Source organism: Gymnoscopelus microlampas (genome assembly GCF_963454915.1).
Source record: "Gymnoscopelus microlampas genome assembly, chromosome: 23".
Classification (NCBI taxonomy): Eukaryota; Metazoa; Chordata; class Actinopteri; order Myctophiformes; family Myctophidae; genus Gymnoscopelus; species Gymnoscopelus microlampas.
In genome coordinates, this window is record NC_139960.1 from 3,225,415 (window position 1) to 3,245,413 (window position 19,999).

The window sequence follows — 19,999 nt, forward strand, 5'->3', positions numbered from 1 at the left end:
CACTGCTGTAGCTTAAGGACAAACAGATCAATGCCACATAATCCAACTATATCAGCCCCTCCTGGTTTGCAGTGGAAACTGCAGAGTCAGGAGGCCACCTTCAACCCCCCCCCCCCCCCCCCCCCCCCAGACCACAGTCAGAGACAGAGCTGTATTGATCTTAGACCGGCTATTTTCGGCGAGGAGTTAATTTGGTGTAGATCTTCTATCTTCGCTATTCTTGTTAAGTTTCGAAGAATTACATTTAAATCTCCCCCTCCCTCTTATTTTCTTCTTCTTTTTTTAACTAATTATGTTGATTAGTTTGATTAACAGTTGTTGCAGCCCTACTTTAAAATGCATCAAAACACAATGGCAATGTAAAACTTCAGAGATAACGGCCCCGAAAAGCTGGTTGTGTTGGTCAAGCATGATATCCACCATGATAATAGCAATTATTTGAGATAATTATTTAAAATCAAAATTCCATTAATGAGTGTTAAAGTGCAGCAGCAGCTATAAGTTAGTAAAATAATAATGATAAAAGACGTGGGATAGACTGGCACACTCGCCGATACCGATACCAGCATGTTAAAAGGATCCATACATTATAATTGTCCTCTATAACTACAATGTAAAATAAAAAAACACCTTAAATATGTTATTTACTTAAGAAATACTTAACCTTTCACTCAATAGGGGCAATGCCTGTCACAAGTTGATGATGTCTGTGCAAATAAAAATATGTCAAATATTTATTGATGCTCATATTAACCTTAGGAAGTAAGGTAGGTACAGTACCCACACAAAAACATGCAGTAATCCTGGTGTCTATACCGTCTACCCCTGGTCAGCCGGGGCGCCTGATGGAGGGGAAAGGATCTGGTTGGAATAACGTGTTCCTTCCACGCGCTACGTCCTACCAGGGAACCTCTCCCCTGTCAGGTGATGAGAATCGGCTTGCTAGCTCTCATGCATTGTAGGGGGCATGAGCTCGGCTCTAGGCTGTCCAGCTAGGCTGGCAGAGGGAGTGTAGAGCCCAGGATTACTTAGACAATTGGCACTGGGTGAAAAAATGGGTTACAAAATCGTGGGATAAAAATGTTCAGAGAAAAAAAAAACCTTAGGAAGTATTAAGTTGTTTTTTTTATTTTCACATGCATTCCATAAATTCCATAGGGCTAGACCACACATGGACAGATGTCCATGTGTGGATATTAACATATTTAAGGTGTTTTAAATTTTACATTTTAGTTATAGAGGACAATTATGATGTATTAAGGCATATGTGGCTTATTAGCCAGGGATCCTTTTAAGCAGTATCGGCAGCTTTTCCGAAACTGCATGGTATCGGTATGGGAACAACCCCCCCCACCACCACCACCACCCACCCACTTCAGTCTAGTGTTCAGAAGGACCCCCCCCCCCCCCCCACTATAGGTCTTACTTCCTGCCGTTGAAGCTGCTGCTGTTATGATTGTTTGTGAGGGATGAAGAGGAAGGAGGCGAGATCTTTGGCAAAGCACAGAGATTGGAAGCACCAGATGCCCTGAAGTTCAAAACAACAAGAGTAAAAAAGAATAAAATAAAAAGATATATATATATGTATATATATATATATATATATATATATACACACACACACACACACACACAGGTCATGAGTTAAAGGAGGAGTTCACCCAAAAAAATACTTATTTTCTATCAATTGCACACCCTATGAAGCCTTAAATCCATGGATTCTTTTTTGTTTTTGTCGCATTCGTTAGCTAATAATTGGATTCCCGTCTCCTACCGGCTAATGTATCCGGTAGGAGACACAAAGTAGATTATTTGTGTCTCCTACCGGAAATACACACGGTCATCAAATTATTGTCTTAGGAATGCCAAAAAAACAAAAATAAATCCATGAAATCAAGGCCTCATGGGGTGTGTAATTGATAGAAAATAAGTAATTTTTTGGGTGAACTCCTCCTTTAAGAAGAGCAGAGGTTCCCAAAACCTTTTGGCTCCAGACCCAAAAAGAGAAATTACCCAAGCTAGTGAAAATAGCAGATCTGCAAGCTCACAACGCGTCGCAGATGTGACGCGCTGTGAGCTTGTAGATCTGCTATTTTCACCACTTCTTAAAAAGGTTTTTTGTTTTGTTTTACATTTGTGGAATGTATTTGATTTTATGAATTTATTTGGATTCGTTTTTTCATTTAATAAAAAAAAACAAAAAACAGGAGACGATAAAGATGGACCCGTGACCAGACATGGGTCTCGACCCATCGTTTGGGAACCACCGGATTAGAAGAGAGTGAGTGTGAAGCCTGAGTTATGCTTACGGGCTCGGTGGACTTCCCTGTGTGTGGTATCGCGCACCTAAAATAGCGGAATCTAAAAGCTCACAAACCGCCGTGAGCTTGTAGATCGGCTAATATCCGGTGCACACACACACAAATAACAAACATAAGCTTGTCCGAATGAGGCCTTGGTTGTGCATGGATGTTGGCGCGCGCCGAAAATAGACGATCTATAAGCTTACGTCATGCAAAAATGTATTGCGCTGCAGTGCGTACCGCTGTGAGCTTCTGCTATATTTTTGGTGCACGACACCAGTGCGCAACTAAGAATAAATCAGGCTTTGAGAGAGAGAGAGAGAGAGAGAGAGAGAGAGAGAGAGAGAGAGAGAGAGAGAGAGAGAGAGAGAGAGAGAGAAGCAGCAGAAAGGAGAAACTTTATTGAAAAATAAAAATGTGTAACTTTAACCCATTCAATCCGGGATAATAACATTTCTTTGGCTATTCAAAAATAGCAGATCTACAAGCTCATAGCGTGGCACCGAGTGCCACGCTATGAGCTTGCAGGTCTGCTATTTTTGAAAAATCTTGAACATTTGTGCAAAATATGTTCTTCCAGGGACCCCAGCAGCACAGATCGGAGTTAAAAATGTTTGCTTTAAAACCTATATATATATATATTCAAAGATTTGCACACATTTTCAAGATGTTTCAAAAATAGCAGATCTACGAGCTCTTGGTGCCACATTATGAGCTTGTAGATCTGCAATTTTTTTAATAGCCAAAGAAATCTTAAAATGACACAGATGCGTTCCCGGTCTGAATGGATACAAAAACAAACAATGAATGAGATGAGTTTCAACAAGAGAAGCCCAAGCAAACGCACACATGGACTGATAGGACAGACACACAGAGAGACACAGTCTGGAGATGTTAAGTTAAAAGAAGCTGAAAGAGCTGTAAGATCAAATGAAACGCTCTCTATATTCCTGTGGCGTTTACCTTAAATAATTACTGCTGCTGCTACTAGCCCTCTGTTAGGAGATTCATTAGGACTGGGAACGCAATGTGATTTTTTAGATTTCTTTGGGCTACTCAAAAATAGCAGATATACAAGACTTGTAGATCTGCTATTTTTGGAAAAATCATGAAAATGTGTGCAAATCTTAGGATTTAGAAGACATTTGTAGAACCCCCATGAGCTAAGATAGATTACACATGTTTGCTAAAAAAAAAATATATATATATATATATATATATATATATATATATATATATATATATATATATATATATATATATATATGTATATTCAAAGAGTTTTTGAAAAAACTATGTTGCTATAATCAGTGGTGCTCAAATTTCTTCATATCAAGGACCCCCCAAAATTATATGTATTTGCCCGCGGACCCCCATCTCAAAATAGGTTGTTCCAGGGACCCCCCAGAAGCAAAGATTTGAGTGAAAAATGTTCGCTTTAAAAAATATATATTATTCAAAGATTTGCAGACATTTTCAAAAAAATTGCCAAAGACATCTAAAAATGACACAGCTGTGTGTGTGTGTGTGTGTGTGTGTGTGTGTGTGTGTGTGTGTGTGTGTGTGTGTGTGTGTGTGTGTGTGTGTGTGTGTGTGTGAGATCTTAAAGAAGTATAGTTTGTAAATGAGAGCAGCATTGGTCATGTTTAAGTAGCACATTATTATTATAGTTTATATTACAGGGCTATATTCCACGATACGTTGTGCATGTTGACCTTCCAGACACAAGGATGTTTGACCTTCCCTACACACTGACACAGACAGACAGTGATGTTTGACTCACTTACTGTCAGTGGTGGAAAAAAGTACTCGCATTTCTTAAAGTAAAAGTATAAATACGGCAATGCAGAAATACTTTGTTCCAAGTAAAATCCGGAATTCAAAATTGACTTGAGTAAAAGTACAAAGGTATTAGTATCAAAATGCACTTAAAGTACCACAAGTGGAACATACTCATTATGCAGAATGTCCCATTTCACAAGTTTTCAAATGTATAAAATCTTATACTTCTCTTATAAAAGGTGAAAAAATCTTATAAAATAGCAGATCTACAAGCTCACAGTGCGTTGCAATGCGTAGATCGGCTATTTTCAAATGGCCGAAATGTATATAGCGCATAAGTGCTTAATGTATGTTTTGTAATAATCAAAATCTACAAGGTAACTAGTAAGAAAATGTTCAAATAATTGTAGTGGAGTAAAAGTACTGTATAGCATTTGCCTCTGAGGTGTAGTGGAGTAGAAGTGAAAAGTATTGAAAATTGGAAATGCTCCAGTAAAGTAAAAAATACCACAAAACTGTACTTAAGTACAAAACTTGAGTAAATGTACTTACTACTAGTAAATGTAGTTACTTTACACCACTGCTTATTGAGGTTCCCTACACACAGACAAGACAGACAGACAGACAGACAGACAGACAGACAGACAGACAGACAGACAGACAGACAGACAGACAGACAGACAGAGATGTTTGACTCACTTAGGTGCGGTGGAGCCTCTTGGCCACGAACCATCCATGTTCTTCTGCTCTATGACCAGAACCTGCAGCAGAGAAGATGAACAGCACCAGGTTATTAGCTATGATCTATATCATACTATAATTCTAGTAACCTCTGTCTGTAGTGGGTCTGAAGTGGGAGTAGGTGAAGCTACCGGGTTCTCCTCAGTGGCTGGACCAATTGCTCTGATTTTGCACACAGCCATTGACCATTACCATCTGAACTTAACTGTGAAGCCCGTTTTTCAATTTCATCACATCTCAGCTTCTTATTAGCGTTTATGTGTAAAACACTGTCACTATGGGACGAACTGCCTCCCGGGTTGCCAGATCATGTGCGCATATCCCCCCACGGATGCGTCGACCGGGTATGGTCTAGTAATAATAATAATAATAATTATAATAATAGGGTTAGGGCTAGGGTTTATTTATAAGTGCTACAGGGTTTAAAAACATGGCATAAAAACAGCAAAGGCAACCAAACAATTACATGGGAGCCTACTAGGCTAAAGGGTCAAATAAAAAACTAGGTAAAATCAGGGCATAGAGAAGAAGAAAAAAAAAAGGCCCAAGAAAATGTACACATTGCGTTTTTACTAATCTTCAGAGACGCACAGAAATATGTTTTTTCAGAGAAGATGTAAACAACGGCAGTTATCGGCAGTTGAATATGGCTTGTTTTCACCAAAAACGCAATCTGGGAAAAGAAATCAGAGATAAATGTATTTTTATAAATCTGATAACGTTAGACCGGACACTAGTGATGAGCGGGTCGGGTTTTTTCATGACCCGCCCCGCCCCGCGACGGAACCCAACCCGCCTCAACCCGCCCCGCGAACCCATATATAAATCTATGGCTCAACCCGCCCCGCGACCCGCGATTTTTTTTTTATTCTGTAAAATCATGGTTAGAAAATAATCCCCAAGTATATTCAAACTGTTTTATTGTTATTATTCTTATTCTTATTAGGAATACAGACAAAACAAGAGCATGTGATTATTTCTATTTTTTTTGCGTGTGAGAGCGGCTGACCCGCTCACCCACAGCCCGCATAATTGCCTCTGAAATTCTGACTCGACCCACCCGCGCCGCGGGTTGACCCGCGGGTCCCGCGGGTTACGGGTCGACCCGCTCATCACTACCGGACACACAGAAATGTGCGTGGGGAGGAATTAATTGGCATAACGACTAAATCGAAAAAAAGAAAAGAAAAGAAACAGGTTGTCATGATCATGTTTTTGGGTGCAACCAGATGGTGTCATTAAAAGAGCATGGACCACCATGTGGGAGTGACTTTTCTGTTAGTTTCATAGAGCTGTTTTAACCCATTAAAACCGGGAACGCATCTGTGTAACCACTCTAACCATTATCTTATACTTTGGCTATTCAAAAATAGTAGATATACAAGCTCATAGCGCGACACAGAGTGCCGCGCTATGAGCTTGTATATCTGCATTTTTCTTTTTAAATCATGAGCATGTGTGCAAAGTTTTTTCTAATGTATTTTCTAATGGAATTTAGATTTTTTTTTTTCATGAATAATTGTGGAGGAAAAAAATAGAAATTGAACATCTTTTGATATATATATATTTTTATAAGAAGTAAAAAAAAAAGGGACATTTACTTGTGAGTTGCGACCCACAGTTTGGGAACCACTGCCTTAACCTAGCCTCAAAACCACGCCCACCTGGGCAACACACCAAAGAAAGAGAGAGTCCCGTGTGTGTGACGGGTAAGACAGGGAGCTGAATGGATGGATGGATGCTATATAGCATCCGCCGGGGCCACTTAGTGGGGGCTTTTGTCTGAGGCCTGGTGAAAAGGAACTGACAATCCTCTGGAATTGAACAGCTGGCCTGGTGGTCAATGGAATGTCACCTAGGGGACTCCGGCATGCCGGCCCATTGTGGCCGCCGGTCATCTAGATTCATCTGGACATAAACAGAGTCCTGTGTAGCAGGTCTACTCCCAGGTGAATGACTGTGGGGAGTTGCCTCTCCACGAGGCAGTAGTTCTCAAACCTTTTCATGAAAAGGACCCCCAAATTGATATATAATTGGCCGCAGAACCCCCATCTGAAAAAGGTTTTGTGCCAGGGACCCGCAGAAGAGAAGATTTGACTTAAAACATTCTAAATTATTCATTCAATTATGTATATATATATATATACATATACATACACATACATATAAAACATTTTATTTATTTCTTCCCCAGATAATAATCACTCCAGAGCTAGAGTGCGCAGTTTTCCTTTTTTATGCTCCATGGCTTTGCAGGTAATCTGGGTTCAAGTCTTTTTATGTACTGTTCATGTATAAATGGATAAAGTGGTTAAAATGTTTGTGATGCTGTATTAACACATATTGCTGGGGACCCCCCCCACTTTGAGAACCAATTCAGTAAGGCACTTCAACCACTTTGTGGCTGATTTAGTGCAGCCCACCATGAGGGAATGCAAGATATTGGAAAATATTGGCAAAGTAAATCATATTGCAACTGTCCTCTAAATCAGTGGTTCCCATTAACCTTTTATCCTTGGAGCCCCCCCACACACACCCACACACACCCACACACACACACACACACACACACACACACACACACACACACACACACACACACACACACACACACACACACACACACACACACACACCCACAAGCTCATAACGGTAGATTAGCTATTTTTGCTATTTTGGAAAGTGTTTTAACAGTGTTATTATATATTACACAAAATATTTCCGTCTGAAAGGACATATTTTATTTTCTGCCCAAAAAGTGGATTTTACAGAAAAGGTGGGGGTCCTGAGACGTTTCCCACCACAGAGAATTTCAACATTATAGTCTTATAACATTATAGTCTTATAACGTTATAGCCTTTGTTTTCGATGAGCAGCTAAAATATTTGTCTTTTTCATTTCTAACCCATTCAATCCGGGAACGCATCTGTGTCACTTTAGATTTCTTTGGCTATTCGAAAATAGCAGAGCTAGAAATCGTGAAAATGTGTACAAATCTTTGAATATATATACATTTTTAACTCAAATCTTTGCTTCTGGGGGTCCCTGGAACAACACATTTTGAGATGGGGGTCCGTGGACAAATACATTTAATTTTGGGGGTCCTTGACATGAAAAAAGTTTGAGAATCACTATATTATAGCAACATATATATATATTTTTTTTCATACATTTGAAGACATTTGTAGAACCCCCGAAGCAAAGATTTGAGTTACAAATGTTCGCTATTCAAAGATTTGCACAAATGTTAAAAATAGCAGATCATCTACAAACTCGTAGCGCAATGAGCTTGTAGATCTGCTATTTTTGAATTATTCATGTAAAAATAATGGTTATAGCTACAAATCTCAAAAAGACAGTATGTGTTCCCGAATGGAATGGGTTAAAGGGGCTACACCATGAATTTAAAAAATATATATTATATATAAATATTGCCCCCTAATACGTTTTAAACAGGTTGTAAGCCTAAAAAACATCCAGATATTTTTTCTCACAATCTGACTGTCTGTCATTCCAAGCTTTTTCAGCTGCAATACCAAAACGTCCTATTGGGCAGGGGGGAGCTACTGAGCAATTCTGTCTGGCCATCGTCAATGCAAAATCTGTGCAAGTGACATCACTTGCACAGCCATTCTGAAATGGCCTGTTCAGACACGCCCATTCAGGAAATCCATGAAATGAGCATGAATGACTGAATGTTAAAAAAAAATATTTTTTTGGGTACAAGAGACACTGGGGAGCCCAAAAAATACTAAAAACCTAAAAGAAAATGAAATTCATGGTGTAGCCCCTTTAAAGGTCCATGGGAATAGCAGCGCTCCTAACAGAGCGTTGGAGAGAACTCACTGACGCTCTGGACCAGAGCTAGGTTATAGCAGTGGTTCTCAAACTTTTTCATGTCAAGGACCCCCAAAATGATATGTATTTGGCCGCGGACCCCCATCTCAAAATATTTTGTTCCAGGGACCCCCAGAAGCAAAGATTTGAGTTACAAATGTTCGCTTTAAAAATATATAAATTCAAAGATTTGCACAAATGTTCAAGATTTTTCAAAAATAGCGGATCTACAAGCTCATAGCGCGGCACTCGGTGCCGCGCTATGAGCTTGTAGATCCGCTATTTTTGAATAGCCAAAGTGTAAAAGGTTAAAGTGGTTAAAATTATTGTAATGCTATATTAACACATTTTTCTGGGTACCCCCTGGAAACCCCCGAAGGACCCCTGGGGGTCCCCGGACCCCACTTTGAGAACCAATGGGTTATAGGGTCAGGGTTAGGGTCAAGGTCAGGGTTCCTACCTGTCCCTGGTACAGGCCTGCGTCCTGGATGGTGCTGTCGGGTTTGTTGAGCGGTTCAAAGGTGTTGCTCATGTACCGGTTCCACAGCCGCGTCTCGTTGTCCTCCGGAATACTGAACAGCTTCCTCATCTCCTTCTCGATCATGTCTGCAAACAAAGGGTCAGAGACAGACGGACGGGGGCATCATTAGGACCAGTGGTCGCTTTAAAAGAATATATATATACAGTATACTCAAAGATTTGAAAACATTTTCAATATTTTTTCTAAAAATAGCAGATCTACAAGTTTGTGCCGCGCTATGAGCTTGTAGATCTGCAATTTTGTAATAGCCAAAGTATAAAAGAATGGTTGTATCCCCACCCACACAATAAAAGAAAAAAAACTTATGGGCTTAAACATTCATTAGCTTCATTGAAATCAGCTGTGTAAATAATATTAACTCAATTGAACTCAGCAGTGTAGAAAAAAAACCTCAAAGAAATAGGAGTTTAGAACAGTAAGCTTATCAGAAGCTTATCATACACAATTATGGACAATTATATTTCTTTAGTCTGCTAGAATGTGTTTCATTATTTGTTAGCACTTCTGTTCACTTATGTTATTCCCTCATCTCTGCTATCCTTAGGCTTTTAAATGTGTATGTTTTATTTTATATATTGTATGCTCAAATTGCTGTGCAGCACTTTGTAACTCCTTGTAAAAAGTGCCATGGGAATAAAGTTGTTTTTATTATTTTATTTTATTTTATTATTAACAACGTTTAATTCAGTGGTTCTCAAAGTGGGGTCCAGGGGACCCGACAGGGGTTATTGAGGGGCTTACAGGGGGTCCCAAAAATGTGCTAATATAGCATCAAACTCAGTTAAACAACTTTAAACCTATATAGTGAAGTTTAATTTATTTCAATCATCAACAGCTTCCATAATAATACATTACATACTGTACTATAATATACATTAATAGTTTAAGCTGACCCGAAAAGGCAGAGGTAACATTATAAATCAGGAGTGTCACAATATATTGTGCCACGTGTATTATTTATTGTTATTCTTTTTGTCTATTTTCAGTTTATTTGTTAAAGGTAGGGTAAGTGATATTTTTGGGTTAAAACAAAAAGTATTTTGTTAAAAGGTTAAAGCACTATATGCTGATAGTAATTATTGCTATAGAGTGTTTGTTCAGTAACAGGAGTCTCCCCGTCTCTCCAGCTCTTTAATAAACAGAAAATACATTTTCCGGTAGGTGTCAAAATCTCAGCCAATCAGGAGAAAGTACCCATTTTTAAGCTTCATTTTTATAGTGTTCCAGTTCCAATTGTGTCTGCTCATTTCTTAGTGTCATCACTTCCAATTTCACTTGTTTAATCTGTATCCTGATTGAGTTCTCTGTCCTGGTTGGATGAAATTGGAAATGAAACTGAAACTGAAACAAAAATGCATTTTCTGTTTAATAAAGAGGTGGAGAGACAAGGAGACTCCTGTTACTGAACAAACACTCTATAGCAATGAGTACTATCAGAACATAGAGCTGTTTAACACTTATTTTAACCAAAGAAAATCACTTACCCTACCTTTAACTTTTGCCAGTGAAATTTACAGGGGTTTTTACTGTATGTTGTGTGATATTGTCTCTATCGGGCGGAAACCTCATACATGTCCAAAACTGTTCTCAACATGCATCGCTTCACGCTGCGTTTTGAGTTTGTAGATATGCTACTTTTTTATGCTTTTGTGTGACGCTGTAGTATGATCAAGTAGGGGCGGTAATTTACAAAAAATAAAAAATAAAAACGAATATGGAGATGAGAGGTATCTTGCCCGACAGCCCAATGTGAGCTTACTTACCGCTATAATCATTATTATCATCCATGTCTTCCGTCACATGCAAGAGCTTCAGAGGTAAAACTACACTGACTCCAACTGTCACTTTGTAGCACAGCAGAGGGGCGGGGCGCGAGTCTGTGTCCAGCTGACGCTCGCTTACGCTCGTTAATGTTACTGCATCAAGGCAGTTATTTCTGCATCCAGCAGGTCTACATCTAATCTATGGATTTTTACAAGTGACCCTCTCTATAGGCGATGTTTAGAGGTTAGTGGAATTCATGTTTATGCAGTATTGATATCATATGTGTTATTAGTGTCTATGGTTTAGAGTTAGAGGTCACCACCTCGCTTGTCCGCTTTTTTTCAAGTGCTATAAATACGATGTATTATGTAATATTAATATTCCACCAAACTGAAGATAATAAACATATATAATAATAATAACAATGTCATATTGAATCAATATTGTTAGCCCAATATCATGATGCGACACAAGCCGATTCTACATGTATCCTAAATCCCAACAGTTTTCTGAAAAACGTATGTTTCTATATCAGTGGTGCTCAATTTTTTTCATGTCAAGGACCCCCAAAATGATATGTATTTGGCCGCGGACCCCCATCAAAATGTTTTGTTCCAGGGACCCCCCAGAAGCAACGATTTGAGTTAAAAATGTTCGCTTTAAAAAATATATATATTCAATGATTTGCACACATTTTCTCGATTTTTCAAAGCCGCGCTACGAGCTTGTATATCTGCTATTTTTGAATAGCCCAAAGTGTAAAATAATGCTTTTTAGCTCAAATCTAAAAAATGACACAGTTCCAGGTCTCAATGGGTTAAGAGCTTGTAGATCTGCTATTTTCAAAAAAGTAATGTCTCAACTCCTACAATTCCAAGCGCTTGTGAGGGTGGGGGGGGGTGGGGTCCCCAGTTCAAATATGATTATTTTGGGGTGTCGCGGCCTGAAAAAAAAAACTCAACTTTTCAGTTGCTTGTCACTCCAGCTTTGTGGGAGAGGGCAGTCGTCATTAACATAATGAGGTATTTATTTGAGTTTGTCCCTGATTATTAGTCGCTATTTCTAGGCGAGGATCAAAGGAGGTGACACATATCCTCATACCGTTTAAATGGCAGGTGCTGAACTCTAAAGCATCAAAGAAAAATAAATATCAAAGGAAAATAAAATAAAAGTTTCCAAAGGGAGCCACAGTGTGCAAACTTTTTTATTTTTCTTTGATGTTTATTTCTAGGCTTCAGTACTTGTGATGTCAACCGATAATGTTCATTTGAATATAATCGTCACTGTCGGGTGAAAACCTTTGTATGTCTAGAACTGTTACTTTTCAGGAAATGTTAAAAAATAACTTCCAATGTAGTTATTATTTACTTTGACCTTATTTATGACCCTCATAAAATGACCTGCCCTGAGGTCACCCTGCTGATGTCACCGGGTTTCCCCTGTGCTTCTTTCTTATCAATGTGTTTTTTCAGACACCAATATCTTTTGTTGAAAAAAGAGCAGATATACAAGCTCATGTATCAATATACAAGCTCATAGCGCGGTACCGATCGCTATGAGCTTGTAGATCTGCTATTTTTGAGTACTGATATCATTGGCTAATGTTCCCCTCAGAATAGGGATGCTGGGGTTCAAGTGGTTAATGTAAAATTTGATGAGATTTGGCCTGAAAAGTTTTTGTTGACTAAATATAAGATTTTAGTAGACTAAATCTACAGTTGATTTAGTCAACTAAAAACATTTTTTGGCAGGCTGTGATGGCACCGAAATGGCTGATTTTCACTTGGCTGTATGCAGAAAATAGCCGATCTACAAGCTCACAACGCGTTGGGCGGCGACGCGTTGTGAGCTTGTAGATCTTTTTTTTGTTTTTCAGAGCGCAACCAAACATGAAATGACTTGTGTTTTAGTTCTACTGGATCTCTTCTCCACTAGTCCCTCCCTAACATTTTACTTTATTTGTTGATGAAATTGTCAGTATATTTAGTCATAGCTTTAGTCATCACGGCGTAGTTTTTATTTCGTTTTCGTCAGTGAAAAAAGGTAGTCGACGAAACATTTTGTCGTCATGGTTTTAGTCTACAAAATGAACAGTAGCGCCTACTGTACCTATCGTGTCGGCTTTGCTGAAGCGGCGGGTCACCACGTTGTCCATGTTGCTGTCCTCACACAGCTTCAGCTCCGTCAGGTACACCTCCACCTTGCAGTGCTTCACAAACATACCCTGTTCCACCACCTGGCGAAACACAAGACGGCCAAGCGGGTTAGAATTCATTACATGGACTAAAGCAAAAAGAAAATGAGCCCCCCCCACTCCCCCCCAATAGGCTCTATGCACAGCAGCCATTTTGGAGAGAAATTGGGCCTCTTCTTACTTCCTTCACAGGTGTTACCAATGATACTAATGAAGGCTCTGCTCCATTCTGGTCAAACAGAGTCAGGGTGCTGATATTGTGAATGTTGGCTCAGTGGAAACACCAGTGGGTCTCAAAGTGTGGTCCAGGGACCCTCATGGTTCCTTGAGGGGGTATAACTCTGAGAGTGTACAAATGGAACCATTTGGTTCCATTTGTACACTCTCAGAGTTATGGGGGTCCTTGAAATTTAAAAGTTTGAGAACCACTGTGCTACACTAAATGGAACAGAGCCTTCATTATAATCATTGGTAACACCTGTGAAGGAAGTAAGGAAGGGGCCCAATTTCTTGTCCAATATGGCTGCTGTGCATAGAGCCTATTGATTATGTTCTACTACTTATTGTTGTTCCTACTGTTCTACATACCAACCATACTGCCAACCAGGTGAAGAAAGATAATAAACGGAAATAGCCAATCTATAAAGGTCTCAATGTGACGCTTTGAGAGCTTGTAGATCGGCTATTCTCGCTGTGCGACATGCTTCCATAAAAGACATGCTGTCTTCTATGGAATCCAAATGACTCACTGAGAACCTTAATCCACGTGAATAACCGGGGTGAGAGTTACATCATGCGACTGTGGAACAAACCCCCCGTTGCAGTTAGAAGAAATGCAGACTCACTGACCAATGTTGAGCCGTAACCTGAAGATTCACCTCTTCAGACTCTACCTCAGCCCTCAACACTTAACTCTCCCCGTACCCCTTACTGCCACCTTCTGTTCCATTGATGCTATAGCGAGTTTAGCGACTGACCAAGACACGGTCAGTCTGTTTGTCTACCATGCAGACAAACAGTGAACACTGGTCAGCACAGATGTCAGGACTAAGGAAGCCTCTGTCAAGTCCCTACCAGATGACACAATGACTAAATCATCTGCATACATCTGGGCATGAACATTTTGACACACATCTGGTAGGTCATTGATGTACATGATGAGATTGTTCTGCCCGACAACAACGATATGCAATTATTTATTTTTTTGTACACACCCATAAGACAATAAAAGATAGCTGTATTAAACGTATACTTTGATGCACAAACAATTAGTAATACAAATTAGGAGTACAGGTGTCCGTCCACTGGAGACAAAGCTAAATGCGAGAGTAAAAATGTAATTTATGACAAAAAAAACACAAGCTCACTTGCCCTCCAGCTCCTTGAGTACTAAATCAGAGCATTTCAAACATATACAGTAGCAAAATGCAAGAAGAAAAAGACCTTGGACATTTTCCAGAACTTCAAACGCCTGACTTTGCTAAAACTGGCAACTCCCTAAACCATGAAACAAGTCCTGACAGAAGAATGGAAGCAGAGAAACCGCTCCCTCCGTCATTCACACCCTTTACATCACAGTAAAGGTGTCACCATTACAACTTTAAGTTGACGATTAATTGTCACTCAAATAACTATTAACGATTTAATTGTGTTTTTGGCATTGAACAGTAGAACATGTTTTTGGTTTTTGGTTTGCCTTTTAGGCGTAATAAAACATTGCACAGGTCAGATATGGCAAATAACTTAAATATACTAAACAATGACTGACACGTTTAATATTATTATACTTTAAAAAAGAAAAGTAAAAAAAATACATATTAAAAAAAGCAGAAATAGCAGATCTACAAGCTTACAACGCTTGTGACTCGTTGTAAGCTTGCAAATCTGCTATTTGTGCTTTTTTAAATATTTGAAAATGTATGAACATTTTTCAACATGTAATTCTTCCATTACATTACGGTCATTTAGCAGACTCTTTTATCCAAAGCGACTTAGAATAAGTGCATACAAGGAAACTACTAATCACCAGAAGTCTCTTAAGTGCATTCTCTTCTAAAACAAGCAACTAAGAGTATACCTAGCGCTACGGTAAAAGTGCAATATATCAGCTACCTACTGTCTTAACCAGATGAGACAAATAGGAAAATCAAATGAGCAAGAGCTAAAAACCAATAAGTGTATCAAAATAAACAAGATCCCAAATGCCAAAGCGATTATCTCAAATAATTGCGACTAGACCAGGGGTCTTCAATGTTTTCAGGCTAAGGACCCCCTAGCTGAGAGAGAGATGAAGCAAGGACCCCCTCTACATATTGTATACAATTAAGATGCAGATTAAACTATTTTTTTACTTGGTCTGCTCTTTTTTCTCTCAACACGATATACATCTTTGCCAAAAATAGCAGATCTACAAGCTCACAACGCCTCGCAGCGCGAGGCGTTGTGAGCTTGTAGATCTGCTATTTTTGAAAAGGAATGCTAGGAGAAAAGGAATGCTAGGGTTTAAGTGGTTATAATGTAAAAAAGAAAGTTCCTATCACACAAATATTTGGCAGACCCCCTATAGTAGTTCTGAGGACCCCCTTGGGGTCCCGGACCCCTGTTGAAGACCCCTGGACTAGTCGATTATACAACAACTGCGACAGGCCTACATACCAGCTTCAGCATGTTGAATGATATAGCGTAGCCGAGCCTAGCCGCTGGCGGTGACCGTCGCGCTGATGTAGGTACGACTACCTTTTCAGCGTAAACTAGTTAGTAAAACACAGCTCTCTCACTCACAGCCTGGCTGCACAGAGTGTCTGCATGAGCAGCAGCAACCTGAAGGAAGGAGGAGAGAAGCCATTTGTTCTCTCTCTACAAACGAAGACAGGTGGACGCTGCCTTCGGGGAGGTCAGTCAGAATCACAGTCCCAGGAGCAGAGTGACAGACTCCTTTAGCTGCTAAATTCAAGTCCCAGGGATCACTGGAAGATATAACACTAAAGCAGCGGTTCTCAAACTTGTTCATGTCAAGGACCCCCAAAATGATATGCATTTGGCTGCGGACCCCCCCCCATCTCAAAATATTTTGTGCCAGGGACCTCCAGAAAAAAATAAGAATGTTCGCTTTAAAAGATGCACAAATGTTCAAGATGTTTTAATAGCCACGAGATAAAATATCCTTAAAATTATTGTGATGCTATATAAGTTTGCTGGGGACTCCCTGGTCCCCCGACCAGGGGGACCACTACTGCATAAGATATAAGACTTGCCAGCATTCCGAAGTCTGTCAGGTACTTTCAAACTCATGATTCAAGGCTCGGGCAAAAACAAACACGTTGTTTTGAGTGTTTGTTTGCCCATGCCTTCTCATGAATTAAAAAGTACCAGAAGCACTTTGGAGTGCAGGCAATTCTTTTGTCTTATACATTGAAGTGTTATTGAGCCGTGCACCCGCCCGGTAAAGTGTTGTTTTAGAAAGGACTGAGGTTGTGCTCGTTTTGCTTCTTACTTTACCCCCAAAACAAGAATGTCTGAAGGCCATAGAGTGTTCTTGACCACTTGAACCCGAGTATTCAGTATTGTGGGGAAAGCTTTTGCAGAAAGCTCGTAGCTTGGCACAGAGTAGCGCCGAGTAGCGCTTGTGTCATAAATATACATTTCTAACTCAAATCTTTGCTTCTGGGGGTCCCTGGAACAACATATAAAATGTCTCGGTGCCACGCTATGTATATCTGCTATTTTTGAATAGCCAAAAGTATAAAATAATGGTTATATCTAATAATCTAAAATGACACAGTATACGTTCCCAAACTGAATGGGTTAAGAAACACTTGTTGTTGTTACTGCTGAAATGCCAGTCAACTAGTTCTATCACCTCCTCTGCACTCTGAAGCGCTGTTTACCACCAAGGAGCAGTGATGTCTGATTTATACGTGTGTATAGTGCACCGAAAGTAGCAGATCTACAAGCTCACACACCCTGTTGTGCTGCGACACGGTGTGAGCCTATAGATCTACTATTCTTTGGTACAAGACACCGTCACTCGCAGCTAAGTATAAACGCAGGCGTAAGAAATCAACATGATACACAGGATGTATTCATATGCTCTTGCAAAGTTCCATGGACATGTGAGCCACTTTGGACATCCTATTCTTTCTTTTCTTTACTCTTTACTACAAAACACATCTATCTGCCTGGTAAAACAAACCAAAACACATCCATCTACCTGGTAAAACAAACCAAAACACATCCATCTACCTGGTAAAACAAACCAAAACACATCTATCTACCTGTTAAAACAAACCAAAACACATCTATCTACCTGTTAAAACAAACCAAAACACATCCATCTACCTGGTAAAACAAACCAAAACACATCCATCTACCTGGTAAAACAAACCAAAACACATCTATCTACCTGTTAAAACAAATCAAAACACATCTCTATCTGCCTGCTAAAGGGCAAGACCACTTTGGTAGAGGTTTGGGTTGTGTAGTTACCTTGCCATGATGTTACTCCAAAGGTGGACAAGAAATAAAAAATAATTGCTCCATTGATTAGAAATTGATGATTTAAAATATGCTCCTCATTGACTTACATTGTATGGTGAGACAACTGTCCAAAGTCACTCTTTTAGCACATAAACGAACACAAACAAAGCTGATTCAGACAATATAGAACATCACCAAACCCAGTACTGTTTATTTTCTGTTGTTGATTTTACTATTTGAAGATCCGGATCTGCGGATCCAGTCCGGGTTGTCTTCCTAATAAAAATAGCAAAATCAACAACAAACAAACAGTACTTTGACGGCTGTTTCACTGCATAATGTAAGTCAAAGAGAAGCATATTTTCAATTATAAATTTCTAATCAATGGAGCAATTATTTTTGCTTTCTTGTCCACCTTTGGAGTTAGATCATGACAGGGTAAATACACAACCCAGACCTCTACCAAAGTGATCTTGGCCTTTAAAACAAACTAAAACACCTCTATCTGCCTGGTAAAACAACCCAAAGCTAGGTCTGTCACAGTTATTACATAATCGTCTAAATCGCAATTATTTGAGATAATCACAATTATTTTTGCAAAATAGTCATAATCGTTTCCACGTTGAAATTTTGTCACACATTTTCAAATATCAAAAAAGCAGAAATAGCAGATCTACAAGCTTACAACGCGTCACTTCGTAGTGCGTTGTAAGCTTGTATATCAGCTATTTCTGCTATTTGTACAGGCATTAAAATGATTGAATGTGTCAATAATTTCTTTGCATATTTCAGTTGTTTGTCACATCTGCCCAATGTTTTATAACAAAGCCTTAAAAGGCTTCATAATGTTCAATGCCAAACACACAATAAAAATCGTAAATCGCAATTATTTGAGAGACAATGAATCACCAAGTTAAATGTGTAATGGTGACAGCCCTAACCGAAGCTGCAGCCTGGTGACGTCTAGCGACGTGACACAGGCCAGCTGCTGTGTCCGGCGGACAAATTAGCTTCCTGTCCTGCGTAGCCCCCCGCCCCCCCCCCCAGCCCAGACCCCTCCTCATATGAGAAAAGCGCGTCAGGGGTGAGGGTGCCTAATTTAGCAGTGTGACGCGTGGAAACAGCTGAGGGGTCCCAGCCTATTTATTTCAGAAACCCCCCCTCCTCCGCTACCGGCCCCACACCTACACACACACACACACACACACACACACACACAGCCTGAGCTCACCGCTGTCCCGCAGAGAACACACACAGCTCATATTCAACACCCTCCTACAACTTGCCCCCACCCCTTGCACCTTGCACAACACCCGTGTGTTTCTTTCTGCACCAAAAGGGTGGGGGGGGGGGAGAAAAGACAAACTTCTTCTCACCCAAACCTGTGACAGAAACACCTCTGAACAGAAAGGAGCATCAACACCCTCTCCCTCCCTCCCTCCCTCCCTCCCTCCCCCCGCTTATCTCCTCTTTCCCCCCGTCTCTCTCTCTCTCTCTCTGTCTCTCTCTCTCCACTTAAAATGCTCCGATGTTCCTTCTCTTCTGGTCTGGCCGTCCAAAGCAAACGGTAGGAGGAGTAGAGAGAGGGGGGGGGGTGGGTGGATGGGTAGGGGAGGGGGGGCACACGGCGCGAAGACCCCCCATGGGTGTCCGACCCCCAGCGGCCGTCCGTACGGTCCTTCCTTTTGAAATCCCTTCAAAACGCTCGGCCGGCCGCCCTCCAAACCAAACCCCACCGAACCGGCGCCTTCTTTAGCTCCAAAGAAAAATCCAACACATTTTGAGAAAGCAAACGAAGGGGGGGGGGGGGGGGGGGGTTGAGGGAGGGGTTGGGGGGGGGGGGGGGGAAGCAGGGGGAGAAAGCAAGGAAAGAAAATAATGAACCTCCTGCATGTTGTGTCTCGTAGATCGCTCCATGTAGCTGTTCTGTCATCCAGAAACCCCTGGCTGAAAATAGAACCTCAACCAGCCACCTGATACCACCCCCCACCCCACCCCACCCCCCCCCACCCCCCCACGACATACATGGCAAGAATGGGAGGGTCCTAGGGACAGGGCGAGCGAGATTATTGACGATCTACAAGCTCACAATGTGCGGCGTTCCCAGCACGCCGTGAGCTTGTATATCTAAGCTGCTTTACTTTGGGTGCGCGACACCAGACAGCCAGGCCACAAAGTATAACGTTGGGCTTTAAGACCCAGCGGAGCGGCCATGATGCCGTGATGACTGGCCAGATTTTCAGAGTTGACTGGCTTCAGCGGAAGGAAGTGAAGCAGCACAACCTGTGAGGTTTAGAAATAGACCCACGCTGAAGAAGTATAAAACTGTTCTTCAGCTGTTTGGACACTACTGCAGGAGCC

The 19,999-nt window shown here is 40.6% G+C and overlaps 1 protein-coding gene across 4 annotated transcripts in view; it reads right to left on the reverse strand.

Annotated features, from left to right (window-relative positions):
* Positions 1–19,999, reverse strand: part of usp15 (ubiquitin specific peptidase 15) — a 60,836-nt gene that overhangs the window by 32,254 nt on the left and 8,583 nt on the right. For 2 of the 4 annotated variants that reach the window (XM_084049394.1, XM_084049393.1), the window contains exons 4-7: positions 13,078–13,204; positions 9,124–9,269; positions 4,785–4,846; positions 1,427–1,528 (exon numbers count right to left, since the gene is read on the reverse strand). In XM_084049394.1, coding sequence (XP_083905520.1) covers positions 1,427–1,528; positions 4,785–4,846; positions 9,124–9,269; positions 13,078–13,204 — 437 coding nt within the window. Of the gene's footprint in view, positions 1–1,426; positions 1,529–4,784; positions 4,847–9,123; positions 9,270–13,077; positions 13,205–19,522; positions 19,557–19,999 lie in introns of those variants that run through there. The other 2 variants (XM_084049396.1, XM_084049395.1) reach the window with 2 other exon arrangements.